Source organism: Castor canadensis, chromosome 6 (assembly GCF_047511655.1).
Source record: "Castor canadensis chromosome 6, mCasCan1.hap1v2, whole genome shotgun sequence".
NCBI classification, from domain to species: Eukaryota; Metazoa; Chordata; class Mammalia; order Rodentia; family Castoridae; genus Castor; species Castor canadensis.
Window position 1 is genome coordinate 78,742,683 of NC_133391.1, and position 18,671 is coordinate 78,761,353.

General features: G+C 48.4%; 4 protein-coding genes across 7 annotated transcripts; 2 read left to right on the plus strand and 2 right to left on the minus strand.

The window, feature by feature from the left end:
- Window positions 1-605: 605 nt before the first annotated feature.
- Slc35a4 (solute carrier family 35 member A4) lies at window positions 606-2,497 on the minus strand. The gene has a single exon (XM_074076890.1). The coding sequence runs from the start codon at window positions 2,495-2,497 to the stop codon at window positions 1,523-1,525; it is 975 nt and encodes a 324-aa protein (XP_073932991.1). The 3' UTR covers window positions 606-1,522.
- A 415-nt stretch (window positions 2,498-2,912) lies between these two features.
- On the minus strand, window positions 2,913-4,903 carry LOC141410510 (SLC35A4 upstream open reading frame protein). Its single transcript, XM_074076892.1, has 3 exons — window positions 4,785-4,903; window positions 3,695-3,793; window positions 2,913-3,110 (listed from the first exon to the last, which is right to left on the minus strand). The coding sequence occupies exons 1-3, from the start codon at window positions 4,797-4,799 to the stop codon at window positions 2,913-2,915; spliced, it is 312 nt and encodes a 103-aa protein (XP_073932993.1). The 5' UTR covers window positions 4,800-4,903.
- A 182-nt stretch (window positions 4,904-5,085) lies between these two features.
- On the plus strand, window positions 5,086-11,642 carry Apbb3 (amyloid beta precursor protein binding family B member 3). 3 transcript variants are annotated; one of them, XM_074076887.1, is made up of 13 exons: window positions 5,244-5,431; window positions 5,615-5,778; window positions 5,870-5,946; window positions 6,610-6,670; window positions 6,861-7,007; window positions 7,131-7,258; window positions 7,520-7,525; window positions 7,653-7,788; window positions 7,931-8,015; window positions 8,289-8,372; window positions 8,637-8,752; window positions 8,890-9,081; window positions 11,112-11,642. In XM_074076887.1, the coding sequence occupies exons 1-13, from the start codon at window positions 5,383-5,385 to the stop codon at window positions 11,346-11,348; spliced, it is 1,482 nt and encodes a 493-aa protein (XP_073932988.1). In that variant the 5' UTR covers window positions 5,244-5,382; the 3' UTR covers window positions 11,349-11,642. The 3 variants fall into 3 exon arrangements, with proteins under 3 accessions (XP_073932987.1, XP_073932988.1, XP_020012716.1); XM_074076886.1 differs by lacking the exon at window positions 7,520-7,525 and having other exon boundaries at window positions 5,086-5,431; window positions 7,674-7,788; window positions 8,875-9,081; XM_020157127.2 differs by lacking the exon at window positions 7,520-7,525 and having other exon boundaries at window positions 7,674-7,788.
- On the plus strand, window positions 11,373-18,594 carry Sra1 (steroid receptor RNA activator 1). 2 transcript variants are annotated; one of them, XM_020157131.2, is made up of 5 exons: window positions 11,373-12,496; window positions 12,610-12,735; window positions 16,799-17,004; window positions 17,898-18,006; window positions 18,161-18,594. In XM_020157131.2, the coding sequence occupies exons 1-5, from the start codon at window positions 12,436-12,438 to the stop codon at window positions 18,370-18,372; spliced, it is 714 nt and encodes a 237-aa protein (XP_020012720.1). In that variant the 5' UTR covers window positions 11,373-12,435; the 3' UTR covers window positions 18,373-18,594. The 2 variants fall into 2 exon arrangements, with proteins under 2 accessions (XP_020012720.1, XP_020012721.1); XM_020157132.2 differs by having other exon boundaries at window positions 11,916-12,496; window positions 17,898-17,903.
- The last annotated feature ends 77 nt before the right edge of the window (window positions 18,595-18,671 follow it).

Here is an 18,671-nt window from a genome sequence, read left to right on the forward strand (position 1 = left end):
CCTCCCATCAGGGTCTTTTTGGCCAAGGAGGTAAAGCCTCTCCGCAGGGCCTCCAACTCCCGTGCACAGAGATTCTTGCTTAGGTGGCCGCAGTGGAGACCTTCGCGCACCTGCTGAACGCCATTGCCTCGGCCCTGCAAGCTGCCAGGCGGTCAGGGCAGGCGTAGACAACTTCTCACATGTTCTAGTCGACATGGGCAGCTCTTCCCTAGGGATTTTAAAAACCCCACTAAGATTCTGCTTCAATAGGTTTAAAAGGACAGATGACCACAGGAATTATCAGTGAGGGAACCAGAGGAAATGAGAAATCAAAACCACATTAGTGGTCTTAAGCATTTTCTAGCCTAGTCTAGTTTGCAAAGTACCTTCTAGTCCCAAGACTTTCTGGCTTCCCCAGGGTTCAAGTTTTATGCTTCAGAAAAATTTCAAAAGCTGACAGTAAAGTCTCGGCTCCATGGAGCTCCCAAAGGAAGTAATGTCATTTCCAGCAGCTGGGAGGAAACAACTCTTTCTCTTGGTCTAGAAGTTACTCTGGAATGAGATACTCAGGAAACTAGGAAATAAAACTTACAGGTGAGCTGTGCAACACATAAGACACAGGACAATTGTGACTGGTTGTAGGAAGCACCCTACACCTAAACACTTTATTAAGACCTTATTGCTTCCACAGTTAAAGACACTGATTAAACTATAGACATTTTCTGTACCTGGTTCTAGGTCACTCTGTGCAGAGCTTCCCCAGGCTGTTGGGAGTTAGGACACTACTGGTCAGGCAGGACCCAGAATGAGAAGGATGGTACCGCCTAAGAGCCTTAGGTGGCATCAGACTTCAAGAGGGCCCTTGGGTAAGCAGAGGGATCAGGAGCATAGACTTAAGCCAGGGCCCAGGGGCAACAATCCCTGAGATAAGTCAACCCCCAGTCCTCTCTGGGGTTTCCAGAACAAGGGCTGGGAATGGGAAGCAGTGCTGTGGAGGGGGCGGGGGACATGTTTCCAGGCACTGCTAAAGCTGGGGGAGCTTGGCAGACATTTGGGTAGTTATATGATTTGTGGTAATTGGGCCTTCCTGCATGACTTAGGAAAGTCATGCATGGAGGCTGGGCTGGAGCAGCCAGCACCAGGCCTGGGGGCAGTAGGTTGGGTGGGTGGGGACCACAGCAGAGAAGTAAAGCCACCTGTCACCCACACCCCACTTGAAACAACTATATTTATGTAGGATGAGGCAGGGAGCTGTCCCCATCAGGGATGGGTATTGATGCTCCCAGTTCCTTAGTGTGGAAGAACACAAGGGTCGGGTAGGTGGTGGTGTTTCCTTAACCATACCCACTTTTCATGTCTCCTAGAGTTACTCCTTCATCTATCCACTTCCAGAGTCCAACCTGACTGTTCTCACTTCCCCAGCTTTTCTCACAAGGCACTTGTTAAAGGGCTGCTGGGCCAAAGGGGAAAAAGGTCTAGGAGGTGGCTCTGGTGGCGGCACCTAATCTACAGGGTCAGGAGCGGGAGTGGAGGTGGTCAGGGGCTAATGGCTGCCATAGTATAGGCGCACAGCTAGACCAATGAGCAGTGTGGCCAGGAAGAAGGTGGCTGTGAGCTGCAGCCGTAGTAGGGCTGCTGAAAGCACAGCATTGACCACCAATGAACAGGACACAACGAAAAGACGTGTGATGCTACTGCCATGCTTCATGACAGCTGACATAAGCAGTCCATTTAGTGCCTGGCTCAGTACCACAAGTGCTGCCCATCCTGAGAAACCCTCTAGGAAGCCTGGGCCTGGGCCACTGCCTGCATGCAAACCAAGGTTCAGGAGGACACCAAAAGTGTAGAGGAAGAGGTTCTGAATTGCCAGGGGCAGCCGCTGTCGCTTCATAAGCAGCTCTGTGTACACAGATGACAAGCCTGAGATGAGGCAGTATAGGATGAGGAGCAGCAGTCCCAGTGGAGTGATATGCAGGGGCATGGGGCTGGCAGCAGCTGCTGGATGGGTCCCAGAAAGGGTGTTTCCAGGGTCCTGAAGGCCACCAGCTGCATAGCAGGCCCCGGCAACCATCAGCAGCAGTAATGCCAACCCCTGACGTGCAGAGAGGTGGTGCCGGAGGAAGAGGCAGTAGAACAGGGCTGTGCTTCCAATCTTGAGATTGCTCAGCACCTGGTAGGTGCTAGGGTCCATGTAACGTTGTAGATAGATCACCAGGTTGTTGTTGGCTCCATAGAGCAGAGCTGATAATGCAAAAGGAGCAGCCTGGCGCCAAGGTGGGGACCCCTGGGGCCATGCTTGCCACCCTACCAGGAGGGAGAAGGCGCACAACAGTAGCTTGGTCAGCTCAGTGAGCAATACAGCTGAGGAGGGACGGAAGGGCACTCGGCCGTCCACATGACACAGTGCCAGCAATGGAGCATGGGCACCATACATGGCAGTGGACAGGAGTAGCATCAGTGTCCAACGGGCCTGCCTAGAACGGCCCAGGCCTGGCATACCCCCATCCTCAACACTCATGGCCCACCCCAGAACCTGGGTGGCCTGTGTAGTTAGCAAGGGGCAGAGGGATTGGGACACATTTGAGGGAAATCAAGTTATAGAGCCAGCTCCCAGAAGGGAGGAGCTGTGGTGCATCACCAGAGAGAATATTGAGAATCAGAGTTAGCTGCACACTCCAGTTAAGGTTGGAAGAAGGAGCTGGTAACCCACAGTCTTGGGGCCAGTCCCATGGAGCAAAGAATGGAAAGGAGTCCACAATGCAAGCTGAGGCACTACTGTCCACCCTCTGCAGGAAGAAAAGCAAAGATGAAGGTGGCAGAACAGGTGGAGACAGCAAATGGATGACAGCAGGGGGAACCAGGTAGAATGTGATTGAAAGGCCTCCACTTGCAGGCCCCTGCTGTTCATCGTGCTTCCCTCATGGGATCCAGAGCTAGTCAGGCCCCTTTCGTAGTGACCGAAAGTAGTCTCTCAGTGTCTTCTCCACATTGGGCACAGCATATGCCTGAGCTGCATAGATGCCGGTGCAGGTGCCCACTGCAAAACCCAGTACTGCTGATGCCCTCAGTTTGGCTACCACATAGCCTGCCAGGAATCCCTTGAGGAATGGGGAGGACAAGAGTGAGCCATCCTGCAAAGAAAAATGCAGAAGGAAACTCAGGTAGGCTCTCCTTCTCTGCCCAGGAACTACTCAAGCTGGTCTTGGAGCCTCTACCACCACTTCCTCACTGTGGACAACTGTGGTATTTTCTCCAAAGATTTTCTCAAGGGTCTGGAGCTAGTGAAAGCTTAGGAGTTCTGATCATACAATATTAGAATCCTGAGTTCAGAAGGCTCCAACCACAGAATCCTACTATCAGAGGCCTGAGAGGCCCTGAGGAACCTGAGCCCTGCCTTCTTCTCCAATCTCATTTTCTAGCTGCAGACAAATTGACTTCCTCTCTCCCCTCAATTTCCTAACACTATTTCTCATCACAAAGGCTTTGTGCATGCTGTTCCATCTGCCTGGAATGTTCACTCCTCCCCACTTCACCTAGTTAACACCTACTTAAAATCTCAGTTCAAGTGCTATTTTCTCAGGGAAACTTCCCTTGGAGTGACTAAGAACAGGCCCTCAATGTCCATTTGCTAAATAAATCTCTACCACCTAGCCAACATTCTCAAGGACAAGTTGGCAGTGAAACCTAAGGCAAAGGGTAGGAGGGCAGTCCCTACCTGGCTCACACCACTGTTGACTTCGTCTTCCACGCGCTGCTGTAGACGCTCCAACTGGTTCTTGAGAAATGCCAAGTCCTTAAGCTTGGGCAGAGAATCCTAGGACAAGGGAGAGGCTGGCTCCAGCAGACTTGACCTAGTCCCATCCCCTACTCAATTCTATCAGAGGCTTGGAGTTGGGGGGAATGGAGTGAGCCAGAGGAATCTCTTCCTAGAAAACCTTCCTGAGATGGCAGTAGTAAAGTAAGAAACACATTGAAAAGCACAGAATTCATATGGGGGCCAGGGAGGAGGAGACAGATGTAAACTGCATCAATTACTTTTAACAACCGCTATAGCAATCTTATATGGCAAGCAGCGTGTAGGGGAGAAACCTTCAATTAGTTCTATGCGGGAAGAACTATGCGCTCCATGAAAATAATCATCAGTCTGTCTTGACGCTTGTGTCCCCGTGCCAGGGACCAGGAGGTACTTGGTAAATGTTGCGGGTTGATGCTGGGCTTCCAGACTAACAGTAATGGATTGAGGCGGCTCCTTGGACAATTTGAGGGTGAACCTGACTTCTGCCTGGGCTGGCTTGTCCCCTTTATGCCCGAGGCCATCCCAAACCGAATGGGAATGCCTAGATGTATGAGGGAATGACTGTAGGCAAGAGTGCGAAAAAGTGACTGATTCTGAACGCAGTAAGTATGAAATTCAGTACGGGAGAGCAAGGAAGTGTTTGAATGAGGGTAATGTTGGTATGCGGGTGAATTGGAAACGCTGTCTTTGAAAGGGAAATTTCGGGGGTTAGGGAAAGGACCAGAATGACGAGAATTTCAGAGTGGATGTATTTGAATGTGTGCTAGGAACTGGACGTCGTGATGGTTGATCCCCGAGAGGGTACATCTGGAGAATCCCTGGCTCCACCCGCCTCGCCTAAAGCTCCCCTCATGCCATCTCTCACTGTTGAGGTAATCCACAGGGGTCCCAGCGGAAACAAGGGGCATTCCCAACCCCTGAGATATTCCAGTGTAGCTTCCCCCAGAACCAGAAAGGCCAAGGAGTGTGAAGACCATCCCGACTAAGAATCACCATCACATTCACTCACCTTGTCATCCGCCATCTTCCCCGCTGAACCTGTTGCGCAGGCGCAGCTCCGCGCGCCTCATGCCAAGTGCTGCAGCCATCTTTATTGAGGGCAGAGGCACTTCCGGGGCATTTCGGGAAAAGGTGGGGCGTTTTCCTGTTCGCCTAGTCCTAGCCCAATTAGTATAGATACTGCCACGTGACCTCTCCGGTCAGGTCCCAGGCTGCATGTGTGCGCGATTATGACCCGGTCGCGATGAGCTAATCTGCGTGCGCGTGCGCGCGGCTGCTGTTCGTCTAGCCGGTCTTCCGCGGTGTGATGAACTCATAGTTGTGGGGTTGGGTTTGTGAGTCTGCTGGTATTGTTGCGACTCCCTGGAACCCACGCACGGAAATACGCACCAACTCTGGGATCGACACCTCCCCCTCCCCCAGCGGGCGGTGCTGCTCAGGCCCACCTCTTCCCGCCCCCGTGCCGGCCCCTGTCCCGCCCTGTGTGCGGCGCCAGTTGGCCTGGCGTTCTAGGGCGCAGAAGCTGGGCTTGTAGGTGCTGTAGCTCCAGAGGTCGCGCTGGGCTGAGAGTGCTGGCCGACAGAGGCCGGCAGGGACGCAGCCGGGCTATGCTGGGCAAGGATTACATGCTGGCCATCATACTGGTCAACTGCGACGGTGTGCACAGAGGTTCCCGGTGGGAGGACCACAAGCTTGAAGGGAAACAAGGGAGTGAGGGAAGGCTACCCCGAGGCTCAAAGACAGGGTGGGAGTACGTCTCGGTATGAAGATCAGGGGACAGGGTGCTATTCTGAACTCACGAATAGTATGCTCCCCCTCTTCAATCTCTTGTTCCTATAGATGACTTGTGGGGGGACCAAAGTCTGGAGGGGGAGCCAGGCCTACCCCCTGGCTGGAGGAAGATCCGCGATGCTGCAGGTACATACTATTGGCATGTACCCAGCGGTAGCACCCAGTGGCAGCGCCCAACCTGGGAACTAGGAGATGCAGAAGATACAGGCACGGTAGGTGGAATGTGAGGAGGGGGCCCAATTCAGGTGTGGACCTAGACCTACTGCTACAATGACCAACACCTCCTTCCCTCCTCACACACAGGGGATGGAGGGGATTTGGGAACTGCGGCCCCCAAAGGGAAGATCCTTTTCCAGCCTGGAGAGCTCACTGGACCGGAGGTAACAGGGATGGCCCTTTAAAGCAAAGTGAAAGATTTGGGATTTCCCTGGCAGTCAAAAAATGTACTGGACCCACAATCTGTTTTCCAACTCAGGTTCTGGACTCTTGTCCTTTTTTTTGGGCTCTGTTCTGTGTGCTTGGCTCTTTCTCTTGTTCTTGACTTTTAGTGTTTTGAATTTTGTCCCTTGTTCTAAGCTCTTGTCATTAGCTACGTGTTCTCCACATTCTCTGTTCTGACCTATCATGTAGATTTTGTGCATTGCCTTAGGTTCTATGGAAGCTTCCGTGCTGTGTTCTAGGGTCTCTTGTTCCAGTTTGGGGCTTTGCTCCACATTTTGGACGCTGCTCCATATTTATGACTTTTATTCTGTGCTGTGTTCATCTTGTGTTCTGAATTTCCCTTCAAATTTTAAACCACATTGTATGTTAATGTATCCTGGGTCCTCCGTTCTGGTTTTATATTTGTGTTGCTGTATTCTGGGTCTTGTGTTACACCATGAGCTAATCAACTGGCCTTGATCACTGCTGCAACTAATATAGGGAGTATAGTCTTTTTTTTTTTTTTTTAATTATTTTATCGTTTTACATGTGTATGCATTGTTTGGTCACCTCCCTCCTCCGCCCTCCCCCAACTGGTCTTTATCATCTCTGCTCTGTTCTAGTAACTCTCTGACCTGGTATGGTGAGGAATCCTACATCCAGAATTTGGAGCCAGGGGCTAAGGTATTACTTGAACCTGAGGGCCAGCCTAGGGCATTGGGAGATCCCAAGGGATCAGGGTGGAACTGGACTTAGTAGCGGTGACCAAGGATGAAGGGTATGACTACCAGAGGGTTTATATGTGGGGAGCCTGTGACCCCTTGCCACTGTATTCCACGCTTACTCATTCCCTTCCCTTCCCCCAACTTTTCAGTGCTTTGCAGTCCACTCTCTGGGCTGGGTAGAGGTGCCTGAAGAGGACCTGGCACCAGGGAAAAGCAGTATCGCAGTCAATAACTGTATCCAGCAGCTGGCTCGGACCCACAACCGGAACCAGCCTCCAGACAGTGCTTGGGGTGAGGTGAGCTGACTGGCTTCCCAAGGAGTTTAGCCTATGGCTCAGCAGAAGTAGTTCTCCCTGAATGCCTATTTGCCATGGCAACCACCTTTATCTGATGTCTAGGCTAACTTCTATCCTTGGCAGGGCCAGAACATGCTGATGATCCTGAAGAAGGATGCGATGAGCCTGGTGAATCCCTTGGACCACAGTCTGATCCACTGTCAACCTCTGGTGCACATTCGTGTATGGGGCGTGGGCAGCTCCAAGGGCCGGTGAGGACTTCTGCATCCCCCCAAGCGAGAGCTGCTTCTCCTTCCCCCCGCAGGCTATGATCCCCACTGATGCTGATCCCTGGTACTTGAACCCTTGGACACAGATCCTCTGACATGGACCCAGCACTGCCTCCCCTGCCTGGTTGAGCCCTGGTTGAGCCCTGGTTGGGGAGGGTGGGTCCAGCTCAGCAGGGACAGATAGGGGAGAGTCTGAGAGGCTGGGCTGATTCTCTCCTGTGCTTCTACATGCTTCTGGAACAGTGACAGGTACGTGACAATTATGTGCCCTGAGCCTTGGCTTTGACCTCCCCACTCCATCTCTGCCATACCCCTAACCTGATTTTTAAAAGCCTCTTGCAAGCACTATAGGCCCCTGCCCCTGCCTATATCCTAGCTCCTTCTCTGCCTCTGCCAGGGACTTTGCTTTTGTGGCGGGTGACAAAGACAGCTGTATGCTCAAGTGCCATGTGTTTCGCTGTGATGTTCCTGCCAAGGCAATTGCAAGTGCCCTACATGAGCTTTGTGCCCAGGTAAGGGCCAGGGGTTGGGCAGGGAAATGTGGGTATGGAGCTGGAGCTGAAGCTTACAAGGTAGCTGGAGTAGGTTGGTATTGGCCCCTTACCCTAATACCTTTCTTTCTCTGTGGCTTATTCTGGCTGCGTTGTATTTTAGATCTTGTCAGAGCGAGTAGGGGTCAGTGCTGATGCCACTTGCTGCTCCCCAGACCCTATTTCTCCTGAAGACCTTCCTAGGCAAGGTATGGGGAGGGGCTTGCTGCATTGCAGCATTAGGCTGCTTTGATGAAAGATGGGAGCATGGAGGGGGTGGAGTTCCTGGGTATTTAGCACTTCTCTGGAGATGTGAGATTTCTGAGGTGTCTGATCCTAGGGACCACAAGCCCTGAACTGAAGAGCATCCATGGATTTTCTTCTATTAGCAACAGCTCTGCCCTGGGTTCTATCTCATTCAGAAGGGTGGGAAAAGGGGTTTTTGAGAGAGTTCCCTTGCCAGCTTGGTGTGTATATTTCAGTGGAGTTGCTGGATGCAGTGAGCCAGGCTGCTCAGAAGTATGAGGCGCTGTACATGGGGACCCTGCCAGTCACCAAAGCTATGGGTGAGGACTGAAGGGGGCTGGATGGGCTAGGCTGCATAAAGCAAGGGGAAGGTAGGCAGGGCAGGATCTACCACCATGTCTCAGAGTCCTCTCTTTGCCTTGCATAGCCTGAGACTTACCAGATTTCCCAACTCAGAATTTTAAGCCCAGTCCCAGCTATCCTCTTCACATCTCTCTGTATCCCAACTCAGTGAAAGGGGCCTAGATACTCCCTGCAGACCCTTTCTTTCCAAGTTAGACACCACAGTGGGCATGTCCCCCCAGGCATGGATGTGCTGAATGAGGCCATTGGTACACTCACCACCCGGGAGGACCAGAACACCTGGGTCCCCACCATGCTCAGCGTGTCTGACTCTCTCATGACTGCACATCCCATTCAGGTACTGGAAAAGGGTGAAACTGGGGGCTGTGGAATGTGAGGAGGGATTTTGGGGAGGGGATCCATGCTTGCTGCTGGAAGAGTTTAGAGGGTTTGGCTAGTACTTGGCTTTTTAGTGATTAGGCCTGGTGTGGTCAGGCAGAGGCTGGTGCAGAGGAGGAACCATTGTGGCAATGCCCTGTGCGCCTTGTGACCTTTATTGGTGTTGGCCATGACCCACACACCTTCGGCCTCATCGTCGATCTTGGCCGTCAGAGCTTCCAGTGTGCGGCCTTCTGGTGCCAGCCCCATGCTGGGGGACTCTCTGAAGCTGTGCAAGCTGCCTGTATGGTGAGTTAGGGGTGGAAATGAGGGTGGGGTGTTGCCCTGTAAGCTGCTATGCACTGTGGGTTAGGCCCAAGATTAGCACCTCTCCACACATCACAATCCAGTCATCCCAGAGCCAACTCTGGTTCACAAGTACTTTGGCTCTTAAACTGTTTTGGGCAAGTGTTGGTTAGTTGCCAGTATTTAAAAGCAAGGCATTTTACATAATAATTGCTATTCCTGCTTTTCTTTAAAGTATAAGGAGCTGTGACCCAGGGTTCACACATAAATTTCAGCATGCAGCTAGACTTGGGTAGGGTCTGTGCTCTATAGAGTGGGCATTGTTTTTCCTGTTTATCTTATTCAGGTTATTTCCTGTCATATGTGGGCGTTCAAAAGTGGGATGCTTAAGCTACATTAGTTCAGTTCACTTACTCATTCAACAAGTATGAGTGCCTACAGGGGTCGGATACCATACTTAATCCTAGGAATTCAGCATTGTAGAAGGCACAGATTTTGCCTTCATAAACTATTTAGGACCAGGCGTTGGTGACTCACAACTATAATCCTACCTACTCAGGAGGCAGAGATCAGGAGAATCACAGTTCAAAGCCAGCCTGGGCAAATAGCTTGTGAGACCCTATCTCAAAAAACCCACCACAAAAAAATGGCTGGTGGAGAGGCTCAACGTGTAGGCTCTGAGTTCAAGTCCCATTACTCCCCCCTCCCCAAAACAAAACATTTAGGATAGAGTAGAAACAAACCAAGAAGAAGTTATACATCACAGGACGATGGAAGAGATGCTCCTTCATATGTCAGGAAGGTCATCTATAAGAGGTGATAGAAAATAGGCTGAAAGAGGAAATGATCCAGATTAGGTGATGGGTATGTCAAACACAAAGAACCTCAGCTGTGAAAATGAGAGGTTAGTGGTTTAAAGCATCTGAAAGAATATGGTGTATGTGGCATGCAAGGGAGGATGCAGTGATAGATGAGGGGAGAAGGAATGACAGAAACAGGTCATGGAAGACCTTATAGGATAGAGTTTATTTTATCCCAAGGCACTAGGAACCACAGAAGAGTTTTGAGCAGGGGAGTGAAGTCAGATGTGTGCATTAGGATGACCACTTAAACTACAGTATAAGTTTAAGAGAGAGAGATCGGAAGGATTGTGGTTTGAGGCCAAGCCATGCAAAAATGTTAGCTGGGCACAGTGTTAGATGCCTGTCATTCCAAACTAAGTGGGAGACTTAGATGGGAGGATTGTAATTCCAAGCCAGCCTGGGCAAAAAAGTTTGCAAGACCCCACCTCAACAGAAAGGGCTGGGTATGGTGGTCATCCCAGTGATGGCAGGAAGTGTAAAATAGGTGGGTCGAGGTCCAAAAGCGAGACCATATTTCCAAAATAACTGGAGCAAAAGAAGGGCTGGAGGCATGGCTCAAGTGTTAGAGTTCCCGCCTAGTTCAAACTCCAGTACCACCAAGAAAAAGATTGGAAGAGAGAGGAGTTTGGAAGGAATTAGGACCCTCTTTGAGTAGTTCAAATGAGAAATGAGTGGGGCAATTGTATTAGAAAAAGGTGAGTTGTAGAACTTCCTCTTGACTTGAGAATCTGCTTTGCCAGAGGCTGGCCCAGAAGAGTGAGATGGAGGAGAGGCAGTAGTGGTAGGTGCAGTTAAGAATACAGGCCTTGCAGTTAGAACTAGGTTTGAGTGTCATTTACACCATTTTCTGTCTGTGTAACCTTGGATAAGTCATTTACTTTCTGAATCTCATTATCCTCATTTGCAAAATGGGGTCAGTATCTCATAAACAACTGGATTAAATTAGGTTATTATACAAAGCATTTAGCACAGTGTTCAGGTCTCCTTAAGTGCTCAGTAAATGTCAGTTTTATGATTTTGTTATTGAGCTACCTGGGAACGCTATAGAGACTGCAGATAATAGCTACTAGCCTCCTATTAGAAGACCTAGCCATTTCCCTGACTTGTAGAAGGTTTAAGTAAGTGCAGGGGCAGGAAGTAGCTGGATCTTCACATTCCCCTTCTCCCTAGGTTCAGTACCAGAAGTGTCTTGTGGCCTCTGCAGCTCGAGGCAAGGCCTGGGGTGCCCAGGCCCGTGCCCGCCTGCGCCTCAAGCGGACCAGCTCCATGGACTCCCCAGGAGGTCCCCTGCCTCTTCCCCTACTCAAAGGAGGGATTGGGGGTGCAGGAGCCACCCCTAGAAAGCGGGGTGTCTTCTCTTTTCTTGATGCCTTCCGGCTGAAACCCTCTCTGCTCCATATGCCCTAAAATGATCTTAAGAGGGCTGGGAAAGGAAGCCCTGGATCTATGCCCAACTCTTTCCCAGGGGCTTGGAGCCTCTCCCTCTTATTTGCCTGCCCCAATCCTTGCCTACACTCTATTTATTACCCAACTTATTGTTTATATGGATAACTAAGAGGCCTTGCACTACAACTTAGGCCCCTGGCTCCCCTTTCCTTGGGTACTTCTGTTCCTTGCCCTGTCCAGCCCTGGACAATTGGCTCTACCTCAGTAACACTTTATAGCAAAATCAGTGCAAATAAAAATCCCTCAGTGACCTCACTAGGTGTGAGTATATTGGACCTGGGATAGGGTTGGGGGCCAACACAACATGAGGTGTGTCTGTGCTAGGTGTTGGTGACTACTTGTAATCCTGAGGGCATGGATGTGATGGAAATATGACTCCATTCATTTAACAAACATTTTTGAAGGTCTTCTCTGTACCAGGCACTAAACTAGGCACTGCGGATGGACTAGTCAGGGTCCTACATTCTGACACTCAGAAGGGAAATGAACAAGAGTCAAACAAGATAGAAGATACTGCCTGATACAACCGGGAAATCTCAGAATTGTAGAAGCTCAGGTGAGACACTTAACCTGGTCTAAGGCATTTCAGAAGACATCCTGAGGAGCTGACATCTAAGTTGAGTACTGAAAGAAGGTAAGTTACTGTTTAGGGAGCCTAGAGAAAATTAATGTAGAGATTGTACAGGGAAGCCCACTGACACAGGTGAGGCTCCAGAGATCAACCTGGCTAGATCACAGAGGGGCTCGAGCTTCTAATGTTTGAACTTGTACCTGAGAGCAATTGAAGACACTGGACCAAGTGTCTCTGTACCCAGAGAGAACGAGGGCTCCTGGAGCGCCGCCTGCTTCTTATAAAACCAGACCCATCGGATGCCTTATGACCAGGACCCCTACAGATGATTAGCTGGTGATTTTGAGCCCTTTAAGGGAGTTGGCGCGGGGTCCCCACGACGGCTCCCGGTGGTTGTGAGGCGCGGTGGACCACCAGCTCCAAGGCAGCAAGCCTGGGTCGGGGCGGACCCGAGTCCGCGTGTGTAAGCTGCCGGAAATGACGCACTGCCCTGCTGGCGGTGCGGAAGTGGTGATGGCGGAGCTATACGTGAAGCCGGGTGAGCGCGGCCGGCGGGCTGGGGGCGCTGGGTACGGAGTGTCTTCCCCCAGCCTCAGTATAGTCCTCCGGTGAAGTCTCAGTGTAGCTTCACACATCCCCTCGCCTCCGCAGGCAACAAGGAGCGCGGCTGGAACGACCCGCCGCAGTTCTCATACGGGCTGCAGACCCAGACTGGTGGACCGAAGCGCACGCCGCTAACCAAGAGGGTCGCCGCGCCCCAGGATGGATTCCCCAGAGGTGCGTGAGGGCGCGACGTGTGGAGATCCGCAGAGTGGGCGGTGCCGGGGAAGCCTGTTTTCCCTCTAGAAGGTCTTCTTAGGAGAGTTGGGACAGAAGGGCTCAAAGCAGGCGCTTTTCCGACCCCCCAACTCCCTTTTGGAGTTCAGGGCAATAAACGGTGTGTTGTGTTAAAAAGGACTTTCACCCTGGGTGGTCTCATGCAGATTATTCTCAAATTTTGTTTCCAACCTAGACCTCTTCCCAGAACCACAGAGTGGTATAACCATTTGTCTGTTCTGCGTCTTCACTTGAGTCTATAATAAACACGTTAAATCTGAGGTATGTGTATGCTTTCACGGAGTCCAAGTCCACACTAGCGTTAGAGATAGACCGAAAGATGAGATAGTGGGAGAGGCTGCGAGTAATGTGATAGTTAACTGGGCAAATAAGTTATGTGTCTGAGGGGCTGACATTTAAGTTGAAATGTGATTAAGAGCCAGCTGCATAAAGATCAGGCACAAAAGCATCTCGAGTGTTAAGTTTGGCTAGTTCAGAGACTGAAGGAATGGAGTGGCTAAAACAGTGTTTTAACAAGATAAAGAGTTTGTATTTCAATCTATTTAAAGTTGGAAGCAGGCTGGGATGTGGCAAGCTCAGTGGTAGAGTGCTTGCCTAGCATGTGTGAAGTCCTGGTTCAACCTTCAAACGTGGAAGCCATTGAAAACTTTAAAGTCAAGGATAACTACCTTTTCTCAGAATTTCTCAGGTCAGTAAGTTGACTGAAGCATCTCACACGGAGCTGAGGTTCAGTTCTTTCATCATCCCTTCATCCACAATATCCTTTTCATTGCCAAGGAATGATATAAGGCAGAGTTTCTTAACCTGGGCACTACTGATAATCGGAGTCAGATTATTCTTTGTTAGAGTGACTGTCTTGTATAAGTTCTTTTGGTGGAACTAGGGTTTGAATGCAGGGCTTCCTGCTTGCAAACCAGGTGCTCTACTGCTTGAGCTACACTTCTAGTCCATTTTGCTTTGGTTATTTTGGAGATGGGATCTCATGAACTATTTGCCAAGGCAGGCCTCAAACTTCAATCCTCCCAATCAGCTAGGATTATAGGAATGAGTTGCTATTGCCTGGCTGTATCATAGATTCTTTAGCGACATCCCTGATATCTACTTAGTAGACGCTAGTAGCACCACTTAGTTATGGGCTGACATTTGCCCTGGGGGCAAAGTCTTTCCAGCTCTCCTCAGCTTGAGAAACACTGACTTTACATTTTGGAAAGATCACTGGGTCTTGTGTGGAAAACAAAATTTTAGGGAAGAAATAAAGAACGAGGCTATTACAATAATACAATCAAGATCTAATGGATCTGGACAAGAATGGGAGTAGTGGAGGGATGGTAAAAATTGAATACGGAATACATTGTGTACAAAGTAGGAATAAGTAGGGGAGAAATCAATAAAACTTAAAAATTATTATGGAAATATTGGAAGATAGGGGTTTTGTGGTGAGGGGAAGAACAAGCTTTCCTTTGGGCCATATTTAGTTTAGGCTGCTCTCTTTGGGAGAGGTCTAGGCCAGAATTATAGAAATAGTCACTATTATATGGCTGATTTTTTTATATATGGCTGGTATTTTGATGTCATGTGCTTAATTAATGTCACATAGGGAGAGAGTGGGGATAGAGGACTAAGGAAGACTCAAAACATGGCCTAGGATGCTTCAGCATTTCAAGGTTGCATATGGAGGGGATCATCAAAGGAGGAGATTGAGAAATGGCCAAAGAAGAAGAATAAGCGAGTAAAATCATGAATAGACAGTGAAAAATGCTGATAGGTCAAATAAGTTAGAGAGGGGATCACTAGACTTGACAAACATTGCAATCACTGGTGACTTTAACAAGAGCCATCTCTGGAGTGATGAAAATAGAAACTCAGCTGAAAAGACTAAAGATGAGACAATATGAAAAACAGAGTAACTGTAGACAGTGTATTCAAGAAATTCTTTGAAGCAGAGAAACAGGGCAACATCTGAAAATGGAATAATGTGAAACATTTTATTTTTTTGTGGTAGTGGGGTTTGAACTCAGGGCCTACACTTTAACTCCACAAGCCCTTTTTTTGTGTTGGGTTTTTTCAAGATAGGGTCTCTTGAACTATGTGCCTGGGTTGGCTTTGAACCTTGATTCTCCTGATCTCTGCATCCTGAGTAGCTAGGATTATAGGCATGAGCCACTGGTGCCTAGCCTAAGTATTTGATAGTAAACAGTACAGTACATTTGTACGCTGATGGAATGATTCAGTAGAAAGCAAGAACTGATGATGGAAGAGAAAGGGGATAATTATAGGAAGGTGGCCTAAAGAAGAGATGCTGAGATGGGGAGGACAGCTACAGAGATGGCTTTTTATAGGAGCAGGAACCTTTCATCTGTTATAGGAGGAAAGGACAGTGGCCACTGATAAATATGGGTTAGTAGGAGTCCCCGTTTAATGACCTATATTTTCTCAGTGAATATGAGGCAGGGTCAGAAGTAGTAAAACAGTAGGGAAAGGAAGAAAAGTTTAGAAGAAATAAGATGTAAAAATAGTTGATCTGAAGTGTGGAAAATGTGGCAAAGCATCCAGCATTTGGTACCTTTTAGAATCTGTGACAATGGAAAGTATTAAATTAGGAAGGGGGGAGCGGATGTGGCTCAAGTGGCAGCATCAGGGCAAGCGTGAGGCCCTAGGCTCAAAACCCAGAACCATATTAAAATAAGTTTAAAAATTGTTAAATTATAAAGTGTAACTTGAAAAAAAAAAAGTGTAACTTGTCAACATAGTTCTTTCCTCCCAAGTGCAGGCATTTTGGTTCAACCAGGTAAGTAGGATAGGAGGAAAAAATAGAGGAGGTAAGAATGTTTATGAGTTGACCTGGAAAAGGAAGGAGGAATAAGAGGGTGGAACAAAATGCTCATTGGAGTTGCTAAGGTCAAATAATTGACAGGCCAGATTATTAGATACATAAATCCTTGTGGGTGTTGAGGCCTAAAAGTAAGTTAACTTTCCTCCTACATCTCTTCTCAGTCACTGACATCAGTCGGTCATCTTGAGTCTTCTTTCTTACCTCCAACCATCAAATCCTGTTGTTACTTTCTCCCAAATAAATCTTATACCACTATTTTCCCTCATCTAATCTTTCACCCTAGTCCATGCCAGTATTCTGTTTCTTGGATTACACTATTAACCAGCTGCCTGCCTCCATTCTTGATCTGGTCTATCAGTTTTTCACAGAGTATATTTTAAAAAATAAGTTTGTTCATACCATCCCTTGCTTTTATATACCTGAATTGGCTTCACAGGATTATTTGGCTTAAGACCAAATTCCTCCAAGACCCTGCAGGATCTGGACCCCTTAAACTCAACAGTGATGGCTCATACTTTCTTCAGTACTAGTCATTTCTGTCCTCACAGGCCTTGTTTCTGTCCCTTCAGCACTGTGTTTACCTTCACCTAATACTTGTTCCTTCAACTCTTCATAGCTACATTTGTCACATGCATTAGTTCTTAATTTATTAAAATTGCTAACATTGTGAATACTTTTTTCTACATACTAATCTAGCAGCTGTACCTATATTCATAATCCTCAACTGTGTGAGTAAGTGTTACTATAATACCCCAATTTTATATAAGAGGAACTCAAGCCCAGAGGTTATAAGTAACTTGTGGAAGGTCACATATCAGATGAGCTGGGATAAACTCAGAGTATCTTCTTTGAATACTTTAGATAGGTCCCCTTATTGCTCTGTATCACATAATCCATTTGTTTCTTTGTAGCACATAACATAATTTGGTAATCTTCTTGTGCTTTTCTTTCTTTCCTCTAGAATTTAAACTCTCGGGAGTTTAGGAACCTAGTCTGTCTGGTTTACTTTTCTCTTTGGTGCCTGGCATACTGCCTGAATATAATAGGGATTTCACACACATTTTTGAATGAATGAGTTGTCCAGAGTATCCCTGCTTAGAAAGGGTTAATTTAGAGTTAAGCTTCTTACCTATTTAAACTATATTGCTTGATTCTCCTTTTCCTTTTCAGTCCCTTCTTCAGAGACTTCTTCTGGGCTTTCTCCAATGGGGCCTCCACCTCCTTCAAGTAAGGTTTCCAGGCCTCCACTTGTGGGGAGTTGTCCTGCCTCCGATGTGGAGCCCACAAGTGTCCCAATCATAGAGTCTGAGGCTGTGATGGAGGATGTGCTGAGACCTCTGGAACAGGCATTGGAGGACTGCCGGGGCCATACAAGGGTAAGCGATGGCACTCCATGTGGGTGGAGAGGACTTCTATCCACAGCCAAATGCAGGTATGGCTCCCAAAGGCAGACTCTGACCCTTTGGGCAATGGTTCTTAATCCTTTTAGAGCTATGGTTCTAACACCATAGAAATTTGCTGAAGCCTTCCCAGGAAAATGAACATATGACTTTAGGAGGGGGGAGTAAGAGTTGAATTCAACTCAGCAGTGAAAAATAGCAGCTTGACTTTCTGTACCTCCAGGCCATGCAAAGCATGTCCTGCTGATTTTGTGCTAAGGGAATTTTGTTGTTGTTGTTCGACTGGGACTTGGTGTTTGCAAAGCAGGGGCTCTACCACTTGAGCCACACCTCCAGTCCATTTTGCTCTGGTTATTTTGTAGGTGGGAGTTTTGTGAACTATGTGCCTGGGCTGGCCTTGCAGTCCTTCTGATCTCAGCCACCCAAATAGCTAGGATTACACTGGTGCTCTGTGTGCTCAGTGAATTTATGTTGTACTCAGTGGGAGAGAGAGAAATCCCCTTCTATTGATAGTATTTTCTAAATTCTCTGGAGGCAAGGGATCAAGGAAAAGGGAAGCAGCATGGTAATTTTACCTTTGGCTCTTAGTTTCCTTATTTGCAAAGTAACAAGTGAGCTTCTTAGGTATGAGCAGGCCCTGAAATTTAAAAATTGTAGCCATACAAGTACTTTTTCTTGGGAAGTATCCATAGGCTTCTTCAGGTTTTCAGTGGGGGGTGGGGGGGACTCTAACCTTTGGAAAAGAAACAGAACTCTAAGTACTAAGTGTAAAGGTGCTGGGCCAGAGAAAGCAAGTGCTTCCTATGAGGTGCTGCCTTCCTCTCTGCTGGGCTGGCAGCACTGAGTTGGAAGGGGGTTTTGTCTCGTAGAAGCAGGTATGTGATGACATCAGCCGGCGCCTGGCACTGCTTCAGGAACAGTGGGCTGGAGGGAAGTTGTCAATGCCTGTAAAGAAGAGGATGGCACTACTGGTTCAAGGTATGGGTGGGTTCCTTGGTACAGTTTAAATCCTTTTTCCTACCATGGTTGGCTAAGCTGGAACAGGTTCTGAGACTTTGACTGACTGGGAGGGGAATCATGGAAGCTGTCCTTTTTACACCTGTATGCTTGCTCAAGCTCTTTCTCTTTTTAGAACTTTCAAGCCACCAGTGGGATGCAGCAGATGACATCCACCGCTCACTCATGGTTGACCATGTGACTGAGGTCAGTCAGTGGATGGTAGGAGTTAAAAGATTAATTGCAGAAAAGAGAAGTCTGTCTTCTGAGGAAGAGACCAAGGAAGAGAAATCTGCAGCTACAACTAAGGAGGACCAGGCTATACCAGGCTTCCAACAGGCTCCATAATCCTTGGGGCTCTCTAGACTCACCTCACACCATCTCTGTGTCTTGGTGTGGGAGGGCTTTCTCTTACTTGACTCCCTTTTATCACCAGGGAGATTTTGTCCTGTTGGGCCTGACCCAAGATCCTACCTGGGCTACAGGGAGGTTACTTATAAGCATTTCAATAAAAACATATCAGTGGTAGGCACTGCGTAGGAGAGATGAGCCCTTCCTGTGCCAAACTCATCCCTTCTGGTGTTGACTGTCCCAATACCCTGCAAACCTCTGCTGTCCTTTATCATGAAAGGCCAGATTGCTGCCTG